This window comes from Mesocricetus auratus, unplaced genomic scaffold, assembly GCF_017639785.1.
Source record: "Mesocricetus auratus isolate SY011 unplaced genomic scaffold, BCM_Maur_2.0 Super-Scaffold_100022, whole genome shotgun sequence".
In the NCBI taxonomy this organism is placed as follows: Eukaryota; Metazoa; Chordata; class Mammalia; order Rodentia; family Cricetidae; genus Mesocricetus; species Mesocricetus auratus.
The window spans coordinates 18,338,363-18,358,993 of NW_024429203.1; the positions used below are offsets into that span (position 1 = coordinate 18,338,363).

At 36.6% G+C, this 20,631-nt stretch overlaps 1 protein-coding gene across 1 annotated transcript; it reads left to right on the forward strand.

Moving 5' to 3' along the window:
• Positions 1–9,118: 9,118 nt before the first annotated feature.
• Positions 9,119–10,054, forward strand: LOC121133523 (putative olfactory receptor 10D4). The gene is given in 1 exon segment (XM_040730191.1): positions 9,119–10,054. A coding segment is annotated over 1 exon segment (936 nt).
• The last annotated feature ends 10,577 nt before the right edge of the window (positions 10,055–20,631 follow it).

Below are 20,631 nucleotides of genomic sequence, written 5' to 3' on the forward strand. Positions count from 1 at the left end.
TGTTTGTGTTTTGAGAAGGAACTTACACTAGGGTGGGGAGGGAGAGGGAGAAGAACTGGAAGGACTTGAGGGGAAGAGGAGAACATGATGATATACATTTAAATTTAAAAATTGTTTCAAATAACAAAAAGGAAAACAAAAGAAATGTATACCAAAAGGAATTAAGGAACCTTCAGGAAAACCCAGATACTATGATGTCACAGTTTAACATTTTGGCTAATATCAAAAGAAGGAAAAATCAGTATTTGTGCTTCTTTCTCCATGAGAGAATGAAGAATCTATCTTTGGTCTCTTTTATGGGTATGGCAGCCATGTGAACCAACTGCCCCTCCCAGTATCATATTAACTAAAATTGAACTCTAAACCCAGAATCATGGTTTCTGTGTTCCAAAAAGCCATGCAACCTGATGGACATCCTGACAGTACTGACAGCACCATCCCTTTTCCTCTTCTGATCTGTGTGTCTATATACCCAAATCATGAAGTTACACTTAGAATTTTTACAGAAATAAAGTATGATTACTGTTTTCATTGTAATACTATTAAATGTCTGGACATCTTTCAATTTTTAAATTGCTTGGGTGGAATGCATGTGTTATAAAATCCATATTTCTGCCCTTGGGAAAGTAGAAATTAAAAATTCCTATGTTAGAGCAATGAAACTTGTAAGAAGGAAAAGAGCCTCACTCTATTCAATAATGAATGAAAGCAGAGACTAGAAACAGGAAACCATGACCCAGTTAAGAAGTGTAAACATCATATTAAAATCAATGTGCAATTTTAGAGGGAGATGGGAGATATTTAGGGCTTATAATTATTTAATAAATAGTCAAAGGATAATTCATATTTACCTTTTAATACATTTTCTAAAACGAAACAATATTCATAATCAGGATGAATGTAATCACAGTTTGAGGAAATTGGCATGATACTACTTGGCATATTTTACAGTGTTGTATTTATTTTGCAGTACATTCTATCATGATAGAGTAAATATCATACCCAAACATAATGTAATGGAGGTACTAGATGAGATAATCCATGTTTACTTGATATTGTATTTTTGTTCTTTTATGGAATTAAGCCAATAGGAAGGCCTGATGTGGACCAGCTTGCTGACCGATTCAGGTAGCTGCTCTGTGGTTGCCTGGCAACAAGTTGCTGTTTTTGTTTTCCCAAGAGAATTGGCACATGAGCCGAAATGTTTCTGAAAATGAGCTCCCAAGCACTTCAGTTCCCCTATATAACAAAGAGGAATGTGAGAGTTTTATAAGGCATTTTATTGACTGGTGACTATGATACCCCCTTCATAACTATCATCTCCATACATGCACACTACAGATCTAGAAATTAAACATTTACAATTTCTATGTGAGAGTTCTCAATATTAGAAAACTCACATAGCTGATATAGAATCTTACACAAATTAGCATTGTGGCTCCCAAACACATATCTAGTGAGCTAAGAGACTCCTGTTCCTAAGTTCCCACCCATGCTGCCTTCATGATCTCTGTCTTGGTTTAACACACTTCATCATCTTGCCAGAGAACTCATAATGTCAATGCATTGTTCATAAAATAACTGATAATAATTGCTGCAAATAGGTCTTGGATATGCACTGAACCCACTGCTAACTCTATTTTAGCCTCTCCATTTATCTATCTGAAGTAAGAGAAATTAGTATATCAAAACCTGCAACAATTTACTAATGGTTGATCCTGGTGTGGACCCAAGTCCAGTGCCCTCTTTCTTCATACTGTCTTATTAGCTTGACACTGTCACATTCAGGAAACACAGTTGCTTGTTTTCAGAGCATAGCTGATGCTGCTACAACTTGGACCATGACTGTGGGCCTATTTTCACAGCATGTTCAGTAGTTTTATACCCCAAACCACTGTTTGTCTGTTTTCATATCATGGCAGATGCTGTCACACTAGAACCACTGTTTGCCTGTTTTCAAAGCAGATTTCATTCTGGTGTTGGCATCTTATCTTACCTATTCTTTCATGGTGATGTCATCTCAACTCTGAAACTTCTAGCCTATAGGGTTACACTATTTGGGGGAGGATAGTCTTTGGGTTCCCCATGATTGGTCCAAGGCCACAATGGTGATTTTCAGGAATTTTCTTTTGGTCACCGCAGATGTTTTCAATATCTGACTACTGGACATCTCTTAAGGCAGCAGTTGTTCTGCTAGGTGGCCCAGTGTCTTCTTCATGAATTACCCAGATACCACTGACTCTGTGAATTCTTCATTGTGAGTCAGGTGAATCCATCACTGTACCTCCAGGTGGTATCTAAAATGTTCTCAGATGAAAATCAATTTAGACACCAGATATTTATATGTATGTTCCTTACCCAGAATCACCACCAGAAATGTCAGGAAAGGGTTATTAATATTTCAAGAGTGCAACATTCTAAGGTGTGGTGGTATGCACTAGGATACTGGAGAATGAACTAGGGTTGAGAATTCTAAGTTTTGATATACTTATTTCATTATGCCAAAGGATTGCATCCCCCTGGATATCACCACTGAATGTCTTTTCTTTTGTACAAATGATTTTCAGTGAGTCTTGTCTATCTTTGAATTAGAACAGAAAAATTGTGGTGAAACTAAAAGCTACTTCATCACATGCCAAAGTCGGTGATGATGATGTTACCCTCATCAGAGTTGATGCAGTTTCTGGATGACTCTCATGCCCATCTTTCCAATATTACTCGCCAAGGACCACTTTTTCAGGGAGTACTTTGAAATAAATTTACTCTTCATGAGTATCTGATTAAAACTAAATACCGCATTGTACTTCTAGAACACAATATGAGTCTTTCCACAATTCTTTTGCACAGTGGTTATGTACTTAGTTATGACCATGTCACCAAGGTACTTCTGGCAGATCTACACAAGCATGGAATACCGGGTGTCACTGACCCAGCTCCTAGGTTATAGATGCAGTTCCAAGAAGTCATAGCAGCTCCCACTCCTGCATCTTACTGCCTTCATTGACCCTGATGTTGTTTGTCTTCTTAAGCACATCCCTTGGATAGTCCAGCAGTTCCTCCATCTTACACTTTAAGTGAAAACCTTCCATCCATCATGGAAATACCCTAATTTTCAGTTATTAGATTCTTTGGCTTGGTCTCCTTATAAAGCATGTTGTCTTTTCTCATGTCTAACAAGACTGAAAATGAAAGCCATTTTTTTTATAATTGAAAGTGCACGAATGATGTATGTTTACTGGGTTACACACACACTTGCCTGATATTATTTTCATCTGTTATTTTTTAATTATTCATTATCCTGGCCTTCAGATCTCTACGAAAAATGTCTCTTTTTATACTATAGCCAGTCCCTAGAAAAGTTTTATAGCAATGAAAAATGGATAAAGACCCCATTCAAATATGATGAATTACATATTTATTGTCTTAAAAGGAAAGAACATTAGAAACACATTTATCATGCAGAACAATGTTCTAAATTGAATACATAGCTATATTAGAGTTATACAGATGTTTGAAAGTCAAAATAAGAATAAACATTTATTCTTTGGCTCCTACTAAATAAATTTCTCAATGATTATCAAAAGCTCCAAACATTTTAAATAATTTCCAATTATAACACCCAACACTGCAGTATTTATAACAAGTATGTATATATATGCATAAATATATACTATTAGAAAGAAAACTATTAAAATAAAAGTAATGGTAATGATTTTTGTCTACACGAAAATTTTACTCTCCTATGCTATTATATTGATGAGAATATGTGAGGTCATTGTTATGGAAATGTCATCATAGTTCCTTAATACTAAGGAAGAACAAAATAGCAAAATCATATAAATCAGATTCTCATTGTATATACAAAATGATCAAAAGTAAGATCCTGAAAAGCTATTTGTATTTCTGAGTTCATAATATTATTATTCACAAAGCCTAGGAATGGAAAATGTCTGATTGTATGAATGGGTCATATCAATATATCATACAAATGACATGCAAAGGGATACAAAGGGATATTGCTCAGATTTGAGCAGCAATGAAGTTCTGACACATTACTCCTCAGCTACTTGGACAACCTTTTAGGCGAATGAACTAAGAAGGAGGAGCCAATGACAGTAAAATGAACATAACCACTCTAGAATCTATAATAAGCTGCTATTATTGAAAAATGATATAAAATGATGATTAGTAAGGGGTGTAAATTTGGGAAGATTATAGAAACAGAAGAAGACATAGTTTTGGTTTAATGGCTGTATTTAGTTTTTGAGATTATATATAATACACATATTATATATAATATATATACACACCCTTTTGTTTCTTCCCTTCAAAATCTTCCATATAACCCTTCTTTCTCTTTCAATATCCCTTTCACTTAAAATTGTTATATGCATGTATGTAAATTATATACATATATTTCTAAATATAGCCTGCACAGTCTATGTGATGTTCCTAGTATGTAGACCTATCTTCCAGAATTACCATTAGGTGTTCTATAGCCATTTGATGTGCTGTTTCCTGGAGAAGACTTTTTCTCCTACTCTCAGCATTCCCTGGTTTCTTGCAGTTTCTTTTAAAATTAGTTTTGTGTTATACTATAAAATCATGGTCTCCATTATGACACTTTTACCATGTTTAAGTTTCAATTCTGAATGCATGAAGGGTCCTGTAGATGGTGTAACAGTGTGAATGCATCCCATACAATTGAACTGCACACTAGAAGATGTTTAAAGCTCCAATTTAAAACCTATTGCCTGTTTTCAGGCCATGTGGTTTTTGAGGGAGAGAGATACCTTCTTTTATTATAACTACATTCCTGCCAGAGATTCTCAAACCACTCTATCTCAATTCTTTCCCAACATCAATGTAGTGTGGCCAGGAAGCATCTGAACGATAGAAAGCAGAGTGACTGACAAACATTGCTTATAGCAATAGCAGTGAGTTTCCAGTTAGCCCATTGTACTCCATATCAGGCACATGCAGTTGCACTGTGGATGCACCTTGTGTTTGAGCTAGACTGCTGCGTGATTATATTATACATCAAATAGGAACTGGGGGTGTTAGAATATTTAAAGTATAGTTTTTGTGGAAATAAACAGGATCCTGCTTCAGATTTTCACCCATAGCTGCACAATGAAGCCAAATTTGGTAAAGCTGAAAATGGTGGTCATCTTTTTTCTCCTAAAATGTCTATCTGCTATGTTTATCCTCCTTATCTCATTGGATTTGGGCCCTTTTCTTCATATCCTTCATGGTCCCTCTTCTTAGCCATGATTGATTTCAGTCTCTCTTCATTGGATTTATTCCTATAAATTTTCATTTTGTTCTGTACAAATAACCCTCCCTCTTTTTATTTTTTTATTTTTTTTCCAGTTTAAATTTAGATAAGAAACAAGGTTGCTTCACAAGTCAGTTCCAGGTCCCTCCACCTTTCCCTCCCCTCCTCCCGTGCCCTTCCCCCAACCCTCCCCCCCCCGTTATCCCCTCATTCAACCAGGGAGGGTGAGGCCCTCCATGTCTCTTTTTATTTTATTGATCTGTTTTCCACCCTAATGGCTTCATATTTCTCTTTATCTGGAAATAAAGATATAGTCTGGTACCATCATGTTAGGCTAACTGGCTCTTTCCCCATATCTACTTAAGATGGCATTTCTCTACACTAATAACTATTCTTTCCCCTTTATTCCTGACCATATGTCTGAAAAGACTCTAGTGCAAGGCTCTTACTTGACTATTTGAACAGTCTACTCTTCCCCAGAACTATTCTTTGTATTGTAGATGTGGTCATATCTCTATATAGTTTCTCACCCGCTATATACTCTTGCTTAAAATTGTAGCATTTCATCTACTCCTTATCAATAGACAACCGTTTTAATGTAAACAGTTGGACTTTCAGTCATCATCTGCAATCATCTCTCTCTCAAGCTTTATCTTAATCGGAGTTTTCATCCTATAACCTCTAACACCTCCTTCATTTGCAACACTAGGCATAAAACCTGTGACCTTCTCTATGCTAAACAATCACACTACAATTACGCATACTTACAATGAGCTGTGACCCTATGCTTTAAAATTTTTATTTTAAGACATAATCTAAACAAGTTTCCTATGTTAATCTTTGAAGTTGAGCATTTCTCTCCTGCGCACTAGTTCCCAAATATCCACTCAGAGGATTAATATTAATTATCTTAGGCTTGTTACTAGCTCACTCTTACACTTTAGTTAATCCATATTTCTTATTTACACTCTGCCACCACATGGCTCATGCCTTGTCACCTCATTTTCCACATGCCCTGCTCCTTTAGAGGCTAGCTGGCATGTCCTGACTCCCTCTTTCTTCCTCCCAGAATCCTCTGTGTCTGCCTGTCTCACTGACATATATTGCCTGGCTACTAGCCATTCAGGATTTTATTAATGGATGAGAGTAATACATATTCACAGTTTACAGAGGGATTATTCCACAGCAAAACTTGAATATATTCAGTCATTCAGAAAAGTCTACATTTGTGATCCTAATCCCTCAGACTCATAAGAAACTGAAAATAGAGAGTTGTGGACTATCCCTTTATATTGTATGAATGTATATCACTGTGATTGGTTTAATAATGAATCTGATTGGCCACAGCCAGACAGGATAAGGTTAGAGGAAGAGCCAAATAGAGAATGCTGGGAAGAAGGGCAGAGACAAAGGAGTAGGGAGCAGACACAGGGAAAATAGCATTGACATGCCATACTGAGAAAAGGTACCAAGGCACATGGCAGAGTGTGTATAAAAATATGGGTAAATGGAAAATGTAAAATTGAGCTAAAAAGAAGCCTGAGATATTGGCAGATCACTTATAATTCATACTAAGCCTCTATGTGGCTACTTGGAAGTGGCTTGCAGGACAGGAATTCTGCCTTCAGTGACTCTGACATTCAGGCCCATCTCCTAAATTCCTTAAGTATCTTGTGATCCTTTCCATCATACACAAGTCAGTTCCTCTGCTAGGAAACTGCTTTGTGTCTCCCCACCCTGTCTGCTGATTGACACTGTAGGGCCCAGATAAGAGGACATTTACTGACAGTACTTCTCCTAGCTTCAAAGAACCCTACCTCACCATATAGGTCAGTATGTAACAAATAGAATTTCAGCATTACAAGATTTTATAATTTTTAGTCAAAGGTTAAGTGTACAAGAAAAATATTGAGGCTTCATCTAAACATTGTTGAAGAAAGTTCATAAAAGTCCATAAAAGTGTTAACAAAAGATACTGAAATAATTCACCAGCACCACAACATAATTGAACAAAGGACTTAGTTAGATGTCTGCTCAATAAGACTTCCTTCTCTTGGGGTTAATACCCAAAGGAAGATCATGATTATATAAAATCTCTTGTGTTGTGAATTATTGCAGTTCCTGGAGCCAAACAGGAAATTGCTGCCAGGGAGTTGAAGCATACTTCAGTGTGTGGCATTCTACTGGAAAGTGACTAAAACAAGAATAAATTCTCAGTTACAACTTAGAGAGTGAAGGATGGTGAGACACCCTCCTTCTACTGCAGATACAAAGGAAAACAGTGTTCAATAAAACCGTCCATCACATTAGGGTTTCTACTGCCTCAGTAAGTGACCAAATGTCTCCTTCACCTTTATCAGAGTGTTCAGTCTCCTAGTAACTATTAGACAATATATTTTATGACTTAACCTATAATTTAAGGAATATATTGTTTTGGAAAACTGAAAATATATGAAAATACGTCAGAAAACGTTAAAATAGGACAACTTGAAAGGAGTGTTTTCTCTGCGCACCTTTATCTTTAACTCAAATATGGTTCCAGAATTAGATTTTGCATCATGAGGTAGAGTCAAGAGCAGTTTCTTTGTCCCGTATTAAATGCCAAGGTATTTCTTTAGGTAGCTACTCATTGTCCCTCGTGATTCAATAATCATGGATAGAGAGTTAAAAGAAGTTGAAATTTGATGACACAGTCTTATGCTCACAGATGAACACATGAAATTTCTTTGTTAAATGCAGTAAAAATTTCATGCCTTTTAAAGCCTCTGTGACAGTATTCTTGTAGAATGTTTTTTGTGCATCCGTTCCTTCTATACAACTGGGCAATTAAGTACTTTTTAGGTTGCTTTTTTTCAATTCTACATACTTAGTTTGCCTCCTGTGATATATGTGACAAATATCCTTTAAAATTTGACACATTATTAATTGTGAGGTTTGGACTGATGTTTGTGTATGTAAAATTGTCTCTGTGTATATGTGTGTCTTACTGTGTGTATGTCTGTGTGTTCATGTGTGTACTTGTACGGTGGGTATTATGTTTCAAATAGAAGTAGGTGAAGTTCTGCATTGTGTAAGAAGTGCCTATGGAGACTTCAGTCACTATGCTATTATCAACTTTTAACCATATAGTTCACAGTATTTTCCCATGTAAAATCACAAATCCTCATTTTTCCACAGGAGAAATAGGCAAATATTCCTGCTTCTGTGTAAGAAAAATCGATGAATTCATTCAGGTTCAAGATTCAGTGATGCTCAGACTTTGAGTTTAAAATCATGAGATATATCCTTTGATGTTGTTTTTTCTTCATGAATACTGTAGGTTCTGATTATCATTACCATTGGTTCCAGAACCTGGGTGCCAATGTATCTGGAAACATAACCTTTAATTAATTAAATTTTCTTAGAAATTTTCAAAACTGATTATGCTCACTCCCCCTCTTTCTTATCCCTCTTCTACTTCTGCCATTCCATCATCCTTCCCACAAGTACAATTCTAGAGTGTTTTTGTTTCAGAAACACAAACTTCTGGAATGTTGGAATAGAATCATTTGTATGAATAGGGAAAGAGAAGATATGAGCATTGGAAGTTAAACTTGGGTAAGATTGTAAAGACACCATCCGCAATTACTCTGGAAGTTACTTTCTAAGTGACATTTTCAGAAACACCATCTGTAATTTGTCACCTACTGAAGGGTAATTCTGTCTACAACATCTCTCTGTAAATACCACTATTATTTTCTCTTCCACCCTGGTGATGTAAACCCATCTATTCCACATACATAACACATTTTACCAATAATTTCTTTCCATAGATTCCTAGGAATTGTTTCTCCCATAAATATGACAAACAACACTATAGTGACAGAATTCATCTTGCTGGGCATCCCTGAGACAGCAGGCCTGGAGAAGGTCCTGCTTTTCCTGTTCTTAGCATTGTATGCCTGTGCCCTCCTGGGAAACTTCCTCATTCTCACTGCAGTCATCTCCTCCCAGAGACTCCACACACCCATGTACTTTTTCTTGGGAAACCTCTCCATCTTTGACTTGGGTTTTTGTTCTACAACAGCTCCAAAGATGTTGTCTTATCTTTCAGGACAAGGTTGAGGGATTTCTTTCCAGGGCTGTGTGGTACAACATTTCTTCTATCACTGTCTGGGTTGTACATTGTGTTTCCTGTACACAGTGATGGCCTATGACCGCTTTGTTGCCATATGCTTCCCTTTGAGATACACAGTCATCATGAACCACAGAGTGTGCTGTGTCTTGGCCACAGGGACCTGGATGAGTGGCTGTGTGCACTCCATTATTCTAACAACCCTCACTTTCCAGTTGCCCTACTGTGGCCCCAGGGAGGTGGATTATTACTTCTGTGACATGCCTGCTGTGTTACTGCTAGCTTGTGAGGACCCCTCTCTAGCACAGAAGGTAGGCTTTACAAATGTTGGTCTTTTATCTCTCATTTGTTTTTTTCTCATTGTTGTGTCTTACACTGGAATCGGGATATGTATCTCAAAAATTCGTTCAACAGAAGGCAGACAAAGAGCGTTCTCCACGTGCAGTGCCCACCTTACTGCCATCATATGCGTTTATGGACCAGTCATCATCATCTACCTCCAGCCCAGTCCCAGTCCATTGTTTAGTGCAATAATTCAAGTTTTGAACAATCTTGTAACACCCACACTCAACCCAGTGATCTACAGTCTAAGGAATAAGGAAGTGAAAGCAGCCCTCAGGCATGTTTTTTTAAAGAGATGTCTTAGTCTTGAAAATAAATAATGATATCTAAATTGTTGCTGAATAAAAGCTAATTCACCATTTAGTAGGGCAGATTTGAATCTGCACCTTATTTCCTAAGACAAATTGACATCCATATCATCTAAATTGTATTAAAATGAAATATACATTACATAAATTATCAGTTTTGTCCCTGTTAAAATGTACATTGGTTTTATATCTCCCTGTGTTTTATAATGAAATATAAATGACAAAGTCTCTTAGAAGATCCAGGATTGATTTTCTTTTTTATTTCTTTCTTTTTTGTGTGTGTGTGTGTGACAGGATTTCTTTGTATATCCTTAGACATTCTAGCTCTTTAGAGTAGCCTGCCCTCACAGGCAGAGAAGTATCTGTCTCTGTCTTACAAGGGCTGGTATCAACCAGTCCTCCTGTGTTGATTTTTGTGTTGTGTGGATTCTATCCAAGCACCACTATTTTTCAAGGATTTGCTCATCTTCTAACTCCTTAAATGTGATCCCCTACCATTGCTGAACAGTGGGGTATCTCTGGATTTCTGGGGTCAGCTCTCCCTTGGGAACAGAGAAAGCTCTCCTTCTACAGTGCCCAATGAGGGGCAGAGCCAGTCATCCCAGGCAAGTGGCGATGTGGCATCTCAGCATGGCCCTCGGGATTTCAGTACACACACTTCCTATTACCCCTTATGGTAACATGGGCTATTGATATCTTTACAGACCCCAGCTACAACAGAAACACTGATATCACTTGGCCCAGGTGGAAGGACAGGCCACATTGTTAAGTATGGGCACAGCTACAGAAAGTTCCTCAGGCACCAACATGGTCATGGAAAGCTGTCCAAACCTAGGACATCAGCAGTGTAACCAACATATTGATACTATTTTTTTTTGTTTGTTTGGGTTTTTTGTTTTGTTTTGCTATTTTCTCCTAGAGGACTGATGTGTTCTCACAACTTCCTTCTTTTTTCCCTCAATATATGTTTTTATTTAAGTTAGAAATGTGAATGTTTTACACGTCAGTCCCAGCTCCCTCTCCCACCCCTCCTCCCTTGTCCCTCCACCAGGCCCCAAGCCCCCCACCCAATCCCCACTATTTTTATGCTGGCTTTACTTGTTCCCACGTCTTTCCTTGAGAAACATCCCATATTCTGAACCTATCTAACATCCTGAGATAGCCATTCTTGCTTAGCTTTGATCATTATAGCTTCATGAATCACTCTTGTCATAGACTGCCTGCAAAGAAAGCAACCTAATATCTGACCTCAGTAGCTTCCTTTTCATTCTGGGTGAAAGCCTCATTGTCTACATAACCCTTGCATTTTGCATGCATGTAAATTTACTTAGATTTACAAGAAGCATGCAAGTGACAAACTCCTATGTATATTGGGTACATATCTATTGGACAAAGGATGAATAGTGTGTAACTCAGCGATGTCCAATCAGGTGTAGAGGACACAACATCTATGAAAGGAGATTTGGACTTGGGAGAACGCAAAATCATACACACTGCTTACTTAGTTGAAAATGCGGTTCTACCTCATTGAGACTAGATTTATTCATAGTTTATACATCTCAAAAGAATGGAATTTTTATATGTTAAATTGTGAAATAAATAAGTCACAAATAATTATGGATCCCCTGTTCTGTCAAATAGGATTTTGAAAACACAAGTACATAAAATGAAAATGAAGGGTTGAAAAATTAAAATGAATTTTACAGTTTTGTTTTTGTTGTTGTTGTTGTTGTTGGTGGTGGTGGTGGTGTGTGTGTGTATGTGTGTGTGTGTGTGTGTGCTCTTGTTTGGTTACAATTTGGAGGAGTTTTGGAGATGGGTTGTTTTATTTATTTATTTAATTTTTATCTTAGGGGAGTTTTTGTTTTTGCTGTTGCCTTAGGTTTTTGTTTGTGTTTTGAGAAGGAACTTACACTAGGGTGGGGAGGAAGAGGGAGAAGAACTGGAAGGACTTGGGGGGAAGAGGAGAACATGATGAAATACATTTAAATTTAAAAATTGTTTCAAATAACAAAAAGGAAAACAAAAGAAATGTATACCAAAAGGAATTAAGGAACCTTCAGGAAAACCCAGATACTATGATGTCACTGTTTAACATTTTGGCTAATATCAAACGAAGGAAAAATCAGTATTTGTACTTCTTTCTCCATGAGAGAATGAAGAATCTATCTTTGGTTTCTTTTCTGGGTATGATAGTCATGTGAACCACCTGACTCTCCCAGTATTGTATTGACTAAAATTGAACTCTAAACCCAGAATCATGGTTTCTGTGTTCCAAAAAGCCATGCAACCCGCTGGACATCCTGACAGTACTGACAGCACCATCCCTTTTCCTCTTCTGGTCTCTCTGCCTCTGTGTCTATATACCCAAACTGTGAAATTACACTTAGAATTTTTACAGAAGTAAAGTGTCATTATTATTTTAATTGTAATACTATTAAATGTTTGGGCATCTTTTGTTTTTGAAATTGTTTGGGTGGAGTGCAGGTGTTATAAAACCCATATTTCTGCCCTTAGGAAAGTAAAAATTAACATTCCTATGTTAGTCAATGAAACTTGTAAGTATGAAAAGAGCCTCATTCTATTCAATAATGAAAGAAAGCAGAGACTAGAAACAGGAAACCATGACCCAGTTAAGAAGTGTAAACATCATATTCAAGTCAATGTGCAATTTTAGAGGGAGATGTTTCAGGCTTGTACTTCTTTAAGAAATAACCAGAGGATAATTCATATATACCTTTTAATACTTTTCTAAAACAAAAGAATATTCATAATCAGAATTAATGTACTCACAGTTTAAGGAAATTGGCATGATATTACTTGGTATATTTTACAGTGTTGTATTTGCTTTGCAATACATTCTATCATGATATCATACCAAATATCATACCAAGACATAATTTAATGGAGGTCTTAGATGAGATAATGCATTTTTGGATATCTTTACTTGATAATGTATTTTTGTCCTTTTATGGAATGAAGCCAATAGGAAGGCCTGCTTTAGAACAGCTTTCTGATTGATTCAGGTAGCTGCTCTGTGGTTGCCTGGCAACAAGTTGCTGTTTTGTTTTGTTTTGTTTTTTCCCCAAGAGAATAGGCACATGAGCTGAAATGTTTCTGAAAATGAGCTCCCAAGCACTTCAGTTCCCCTATATAACAAAGTGGAATGTGAGAGTTTTATAAGGCATTTTATTGACTGATGACTATGATACCCCCCCTTCATAACTATAATCTCCACACATGCAAAGGCCATATCCATAAAATAAACCTTTACAATTTCTATGTGAGAGTTCTCAATATTAGAAACCTCACATAACAGATACAGAATCTTACACAAATCAGCATTGTGGCCCCCAAACACATATCTAGTGAGCTAACAGACTCCTGTTCCTAATTTCCTACCCATGCTGCCCTTCATGATCTCTGTCTTGGCTTAACACACCTCATCAATTTGCCAGAGAACTCATAATGTCAATGCGGTGTTCAGAAAACCACTAATAAGAATTGCTGCAAATAGGTCTTGGATATGCACTGAACCCACTGCTAACTCTATTTTAACCTCTCCATTTACCTATCTGAAGTAAGAGAAATTAGTATATCATCCCTGCAACACTTTACTAATGGTTGATCCTGGTGTGTACCCAAGTCCAGTGCCTTCTTTCTTCACACTGTGTTATGAGCTTGATGCTGTCACATTCAGGAAACACAGTTGCTTGTTTTCAGAGCATAGCTGATGCTGCTACAACTTGGACCATGACTGTGTGCCTATTTTCACAGCATGCTCAGTGGTTTTATACCCCAAACCACTGTTTGTCTGTTTTCATAGCAGATTTCATTCTGGTGTTGGCATCTTTTCTTACACATTCTTTCATGGTGATGTCATCTCAACTCTGAAACTTCTTAAACTTTAGGGCTAAACTGTTTGGGGGTGGATCGTCTTTGGGGTCCCCATGGAAGGCTCCAAGGCCACAATGGTGACTTTCAGGAATTTTCATTTGGTCACCCCAAATGATTTCAATATCACATTACTGGACATCTCTTAGGGCAGCAATTGTTTTGCTAAGCGACCCAGTGCCTTCTTCATGAATTACACAGATACCACTGACTCAGTAAATTCTCCATTGTGAGTCAGGTGAGTCCATCACTGTACCTCCAGGTAGTACCTAAAAAGTTCTCAGATCACAGTCAATTTAGACACAAGATATTTATATGTATCAAGAATCACCACCAGAAATGTCAGGAAAGGGTTATTAATATTTCAAGAGTGCAACAGGATACTGGAGAATGAACTAGGGTTGAGAATTCTAAGTTTTGATATACTTATTTCATTGTGCCAATGGATTCCATCCCCCTGGATATCACCACTGCATGTCTTTTCTCTTTGTACAAATGATTTTCAGTGACTCTTGTCTATCTTTGAATTAGAACAGAAAAATTGTGGTGAAACTCAAAAGCTACTTCATCCCATGCCAAAATCAGTGAAGATGATGTCACCCTCATCAGAGTTCACGCAGCTTCTGGATGAGTCTCATGCACATCTTTCCAAAATGACTTGCCAAAGACCACTTTTTCTGGGAGTATTTTGAAATTAATTTACTCTTCATGAGCATCTGATTAAAACTAAATACCACATCATACTTCTAGACCACAATATGAGTATTTCCACAATCCTTTTATACAGTGGTTATGTACTTAGTTATGACCATGTCACCCAGGTACTTCTGGCAGATCTATATAAGCATGGAATACTGGGTATCACTTACCCAGCTCCTAGGTTATAGATGCAGTTCCAAGAAGTCATAGCAGCTCCCACTCCTGCGTCTCACTGCCTGAATTGACCCTGATGTTGTCTTCTTAAGCATATCCCTCGGATACTCCAGCAGTTCCTCCATCTTACACTTTAAGGGAAAACCTTCCATCCATCAAGGAAATATTCTAATTTTCAGTTATTAACCTCTTCAGCTTGGTCTCTCTATAAGGCTTGTTGTCTTTTCTCATATCATACAAGAGTAAAAATGAAAGCCATTTATTTCAGAATTGAAAGTACAAGAATGATGTATGTTTATTGGGTTACACACACACTTGCCTGATATTATTTTCATCTGTGATTTTTTAATTACTCATTATCCTGGCCTTCAGATCTGTACAAAAAGTAAATGTCTCCCCTTTATACTATAGCCAGTCCCTAGAAAAATTTTATAGCAGTGAAAAATAGATAGAGACTCCATTCAAATATAATGAATGACATATTTATTGGCTTAAAAGAAAAGAACATTAGTAACACATTTATCATGCAGAACAGTGTTCTAAATTGAATACATAGCTATATTAGAGATATACAGATGTTTGAAAGTCAAAACAAGAATAAACTTTTATTCTTTGACTCCTACTAAATAAATTTCTCATGACTATCAAAAGTTCCAAACATTTTAAATAATTTCCAATTATAACACCCAACATTGCAATATTTATAGCGTGTGTGTGTGTGTGTGTGTGTGTGTGTGTGTGTATTAAAATAAAAGTAATGATAATGATTTTTGTCTACAGGAAAATTTTACTCTCCTATGCTATTATGTTGATGAGAATATATGAGATCATCAGTATGGAAATAACATCATAGTTCTTTAAAAATAATGAAGAATAAAATAACAAAATCAAACAAATCAGATTCTCATTGTATATACAAAATGATCAAAATTAAGATGCTGAAAAGCTATTTGTATTTCTGTGTTCATAACATTATTATTCACAAAGCTTAGGAATAGAAAATGTCTGAGTGTTTGAATGGTTCATATCCATGTATTATACAATGGATATACAAAGGAATATTGCTCAGATTTGAACAGCAATGAAGTTCTGACACATTACTCCTCAGCTACTTGGGCAATCTTTGAAGAGAATGAGCTAACAGGAAGGAGCCAATGAAAGTAAAATGAACTTAACCACTCTAGGTTCTATAATAAGCTGCTTTTATTGAAAAATGATATAAAATGATTAGTAAGGGGTGGAAATTTGGGAAGATTATAGAAACTGAAGACATAGTTTTGGCTTAATGGATGTATTTTCTTTTCTCTTTTCTTTTGAGATTATATATAATATATATAGTATATAGTATGTACATATAACCTTTTGTTTCTTCCCTTCAAAATCTTCCATATACCCCTTCTTTCTCTTTCAATATCCCTTTCACTGACAATTGTTAAATGCATATATGTAAGTTATATACATATATTTCTAAATGTAGCCTGCACAGTCTATGTTATGTTCTTAGTATGTAGACCTATCTTTCAGGATTACCATTAGGTGTTGTATAGTCATTTGACGTGCTGTTTCCTGGAGAAGACTATTTCTCCTACTCTCAGCATTCCCAGGTTTCTTTCAGTTTCTTTTAAAATTAGTTATATATTATCCTACAAAATCATGGTCTTCATTATGACACTTTTACCATGTTTAAGTTTCAATTCTGCATACACGTAGGGTTCTGTAGATGGAGTAACAGTATGAATGCATCCCATACTATTGAAGAACACACTAGAAGAAGTTTAAAGCTCCACTTTAAAACCTATTGCCTGTTTTCAGGCCATGTGGTTTTTGAGGGAGAGCTATATCTTCTTTTATTATAACTGCATTCCTGCCAGAGATTCTCGAACCACTTTATCTCAATTCTTTCCCAACATCAATGTAGTATGGCCAGGAAGCATCTGAACGATAGAAAGCAGAGTGACTGACAAACATTGCTTATAGCAATAGCAGTGAGCTTCCAGTTAGCCCATTGTACTCCATATCAGGCACATGCAGTTGTACTGTGGATTAACCCTAAGTGTGTTTGAGCTAGACTGCTGCGTGATTATAGTATACATCAAATAGGAACTGGGGTTGCTAGAATATTTAAAGTATACTATTTGTGGAAATAAACAGGATCCTGCTTCAGATTTTCACCCATCTCTGCACAATGAAGACAAATTTGCTAAAGCTGAAAATGATGGTCATCTTTTTTCTCCTAAAATGTCTATCTGCTATGTTTATCCTCCTTATCTCTATGTATATGGGGCCTTGTCTTCATATCCTTCATCGTCCCTCTTCTTAGCCATGATTGATTTCAGTCTCTCTTCATTGGTTTTATTCCTATAAATTTTCCTTTTATTTTGTCCAAATAACCCTCTCTCTTTTTATTTTATTGGTCTGTTTTCCACCCTAACGGCTTCATATTTCTCTTTATCTGGAAATGAAGATATAGTCTGGTCCCGTCATGTTAGGCTAACTGACTCTTTACCCATATTTACTAAAGATGGCATTTCTCTACACTAATAACTATTCTTTCCCCTTTATTCCTGACCATATGTCTGAAAAGACTCTAGTGCTAGGCTCTTACTTAACTATTTGAACAGTCTACTCTTCCCCAGAGTTATTCTTTGTATTATAGATGTGGTCATATCTGTATATAGTTTCTCACCCGCTATATTCTGAGACAATCTTGCTTAAAATGGTAGCATTTCATCTACTCCTAATCAATAGACAACCGTTTTAATGTAAACATTGGGACATTCAGTCATCATCTGCTATCTTCTCTCTCTCAAGCTTTATCTTAATTGGAGTTCTCTTCCTATAACCTCTAACATCTCCTTCATTTGCAACACTAGGCATAAAACTTGTGACCTTCTCTATGATAAAAATCACACTACAAATATGTATACTTACAATGAGCTATGACCATATGCTTTTTAATTTTTATTTTGAGACATAATCTAAACAGGTTTCTTATGTTAATCTTTGAAGTTGAGCATTTCTTTCCTGCCCACCAGTTTCCACATAACCACTCAGAGGATTAATATTAATTATCTTAGGCTTGTTACTAGCTGACTCTTACACTTAAGTTAATCCATATTTCTTATTTACATTCTGCCATCACATGGCTCATGTCCTGTTACCTTAATTTCCTCATTCCCTGCTCATTTAGTGGCTAGCTGGCATCTCCTGACTCCCTCTTTCTTCCTCCCAGAATCCTCCGTGTCTGTCTTTCTCATCAACATGTCTTGCCAGGCTACTATCCCATCAGGATTTTATTAATGCATGAGAGTAATACGTATTCCCAGTGTACAGAGGTGTTATTCCACAGTAGACCTTGAATGTACTCTGTCATTCAGAAAAGTCTACAATTGTGATCCTACTCCCTCACACTCATAAGAAACTGAAAATAAAGACTTGTGGACTATCCCTTTATATTGTATGAATGTATATCACTGTGATTGGTTTAATATAGAATATGATTGGCCACAGCCAGACAGGATAAGTTTAAAGGGAGAGCCAAATAGAGAATGCTGGGAAGAAGGGCAGAGACAAAGAAATAGGGAGCAGACACAGGGAGAATAGCATTGGCATGCCATACTGAGAAAAGGTACCAAGGCACATGGCAAAGTGTGTATAAAAATATGGGTAAATGGAAAATGTAAAATTGAGTTAAAAAACAAGCCTGAGCTATTGGCAGAGCATTTATAATTCATACTAACCCTCTATGTGGTTACTTGGAAGTGGCTTGCAGGACAGGAATTCTGCCTTCAGTGACTCTGACATTCAGGCCCATCTCCTAAATTCCTTAAGTATCTTGTGATCTTTCCATCATACACAAGTCAGTTCCTCTGCTAGGAAACTGCTTTGTGTCTCCCCACCCTGTCTGCTGATTGACACTGTAGGGCCCAGATAAGAGGACATTTACTGACAGTACTTCTCCTAGCTTCAAAGAACCCTACCTCACCATATAGGTCAGTATGTAACAAATAGAATTTCAAAATTACAAGATTTTATAATTGTTAGTCACAGGTTAAGTGTGCAAGAAAAGTATTGAGGCTTCATCTAAACATTGTTGAAGAATGTTAGTTCATAAAAGTGTTCACAAAAGATACTGAAATAATCCACCAGCACCACAACATAATTGAACAAAGGACTTAGTTAGATGTCTGCTCAATAAGACTTCTCTCTCTTGGGGTTAATACCCAAAGGAAGATCATGATTATTTAAAATCTCTTGTGTTGTGTATTATTACAGTTCCTGGAGCCAGACAGGAAATTGCTGCCAGGGAGCTGAAACATACTTTGATATGTGGCATTCTACTGGAAAGTGATTAAAAGAAGGAGAAATTCTCAGTTACAACTTAGAGAGTGAAGGATGGTGCGACACCCTCCTTTTGCTGCAGATACGAAGGAAAACAGTGTTCAATAAAACCGTCCATCACATTAGGGTTTCTACTGCCTCAGTAAGTGACCAAATGTCTCCTTCACCTTTATCAGAGTGTTCAGTCTCCTAGTAACTATTAGACAATATATTTTATGACTTAACCTATAATTTAAGGATGATAATGTTTTGGAAAAATGAGAATATGTCAGAAAACGTTAAAATAGGACAACTTGAAAGGAGTGTTTTCTCTACCCACCTTTCTCTTTAACTCAAATATGGTTCCAGAATTAGATTTTGCATCCTGAGGTAGAGTCAACAGCAGTTTCTTTGCTCCGTATTAAATGCCAAGGTATTTCTTTAGGTAGCTACTCATTTTCCCTCATGATTCAATAATCATGGATAGAGAGTTAAATGAAGTTGAAATTTGATGACACAGTCTTATGCTCACAGATGAACCCATGAAATTTCTTTGTTAAAAGCAGTAAAATTTCATGCCTTTTAACCTCTGTGACTGTATTCTTTGTAGTATGGTCTTTGTGCATCTGTTCCTTCTATACAACTGGGCAATAAAGTACTTTTAAGTTGCTTTTTTTTCAACTCTACATACTTAGTTTGCCTCTTGTGATATATGTGACAAATATCCTTTAAAAATTTGACACATTATTAATTGTGAGGTTTTGACTGAGGTGTGTGTATGTAAAAGTGTTTCTGTATATATGTCTGTCTTACTGTGTGTATGTCTGTGTGTTCATGTGTGTACTTGTACGGTGGGTATTATGTTTCAAATAGAAGTAGGTGAAGCTCTGCATTGTATAAGAAGTGCCTATGGAGACTTCAGTCACTATGCCATTATCAACTTTTAACCATACAGTTCACAGAATTATCCCATGTAAAATCACAAATACTCATTTTTCCACAAGAAAAATAGGCAAACATTCATGCTTCTGTGTAAGAAAAATCAATGAATTCATTCAGCTTCAAGATTCAGTGATGCTCAAACTTTCAGTTTAAAGTCATGAAGTATATCCTTTGCTGTTGTCTTTTCTTCACAAATACTGTAGGTTCTGATTATCATTACCATTGGTTCCAGAACCTGGGTGCCAATGTATCTGGAAACATAACCTTTAATTAATTAAATTTTCTTGGAAAATTTCAAAATTGATTATGCTCACTCCCCACTCTTATCCCTCTTCTACTTCTGCCATTCCATTATCCTTCCCACAAGTACAATTCTAGAGTGTTTGTCTTCGTTTCAGAAGCACAAGCTTCTGGAATGATGGAAGAGAATCATTTGTATGAATAAGGAAAGAGAAGAGATGAGCATTGGAAGTTAAAATTGGGTGAGATTGTAAAGATACCATCCGCAATTACTCTGGAAGTTACCTTCTGCGTGCCATTTTCAGAAACACCATCTGCAA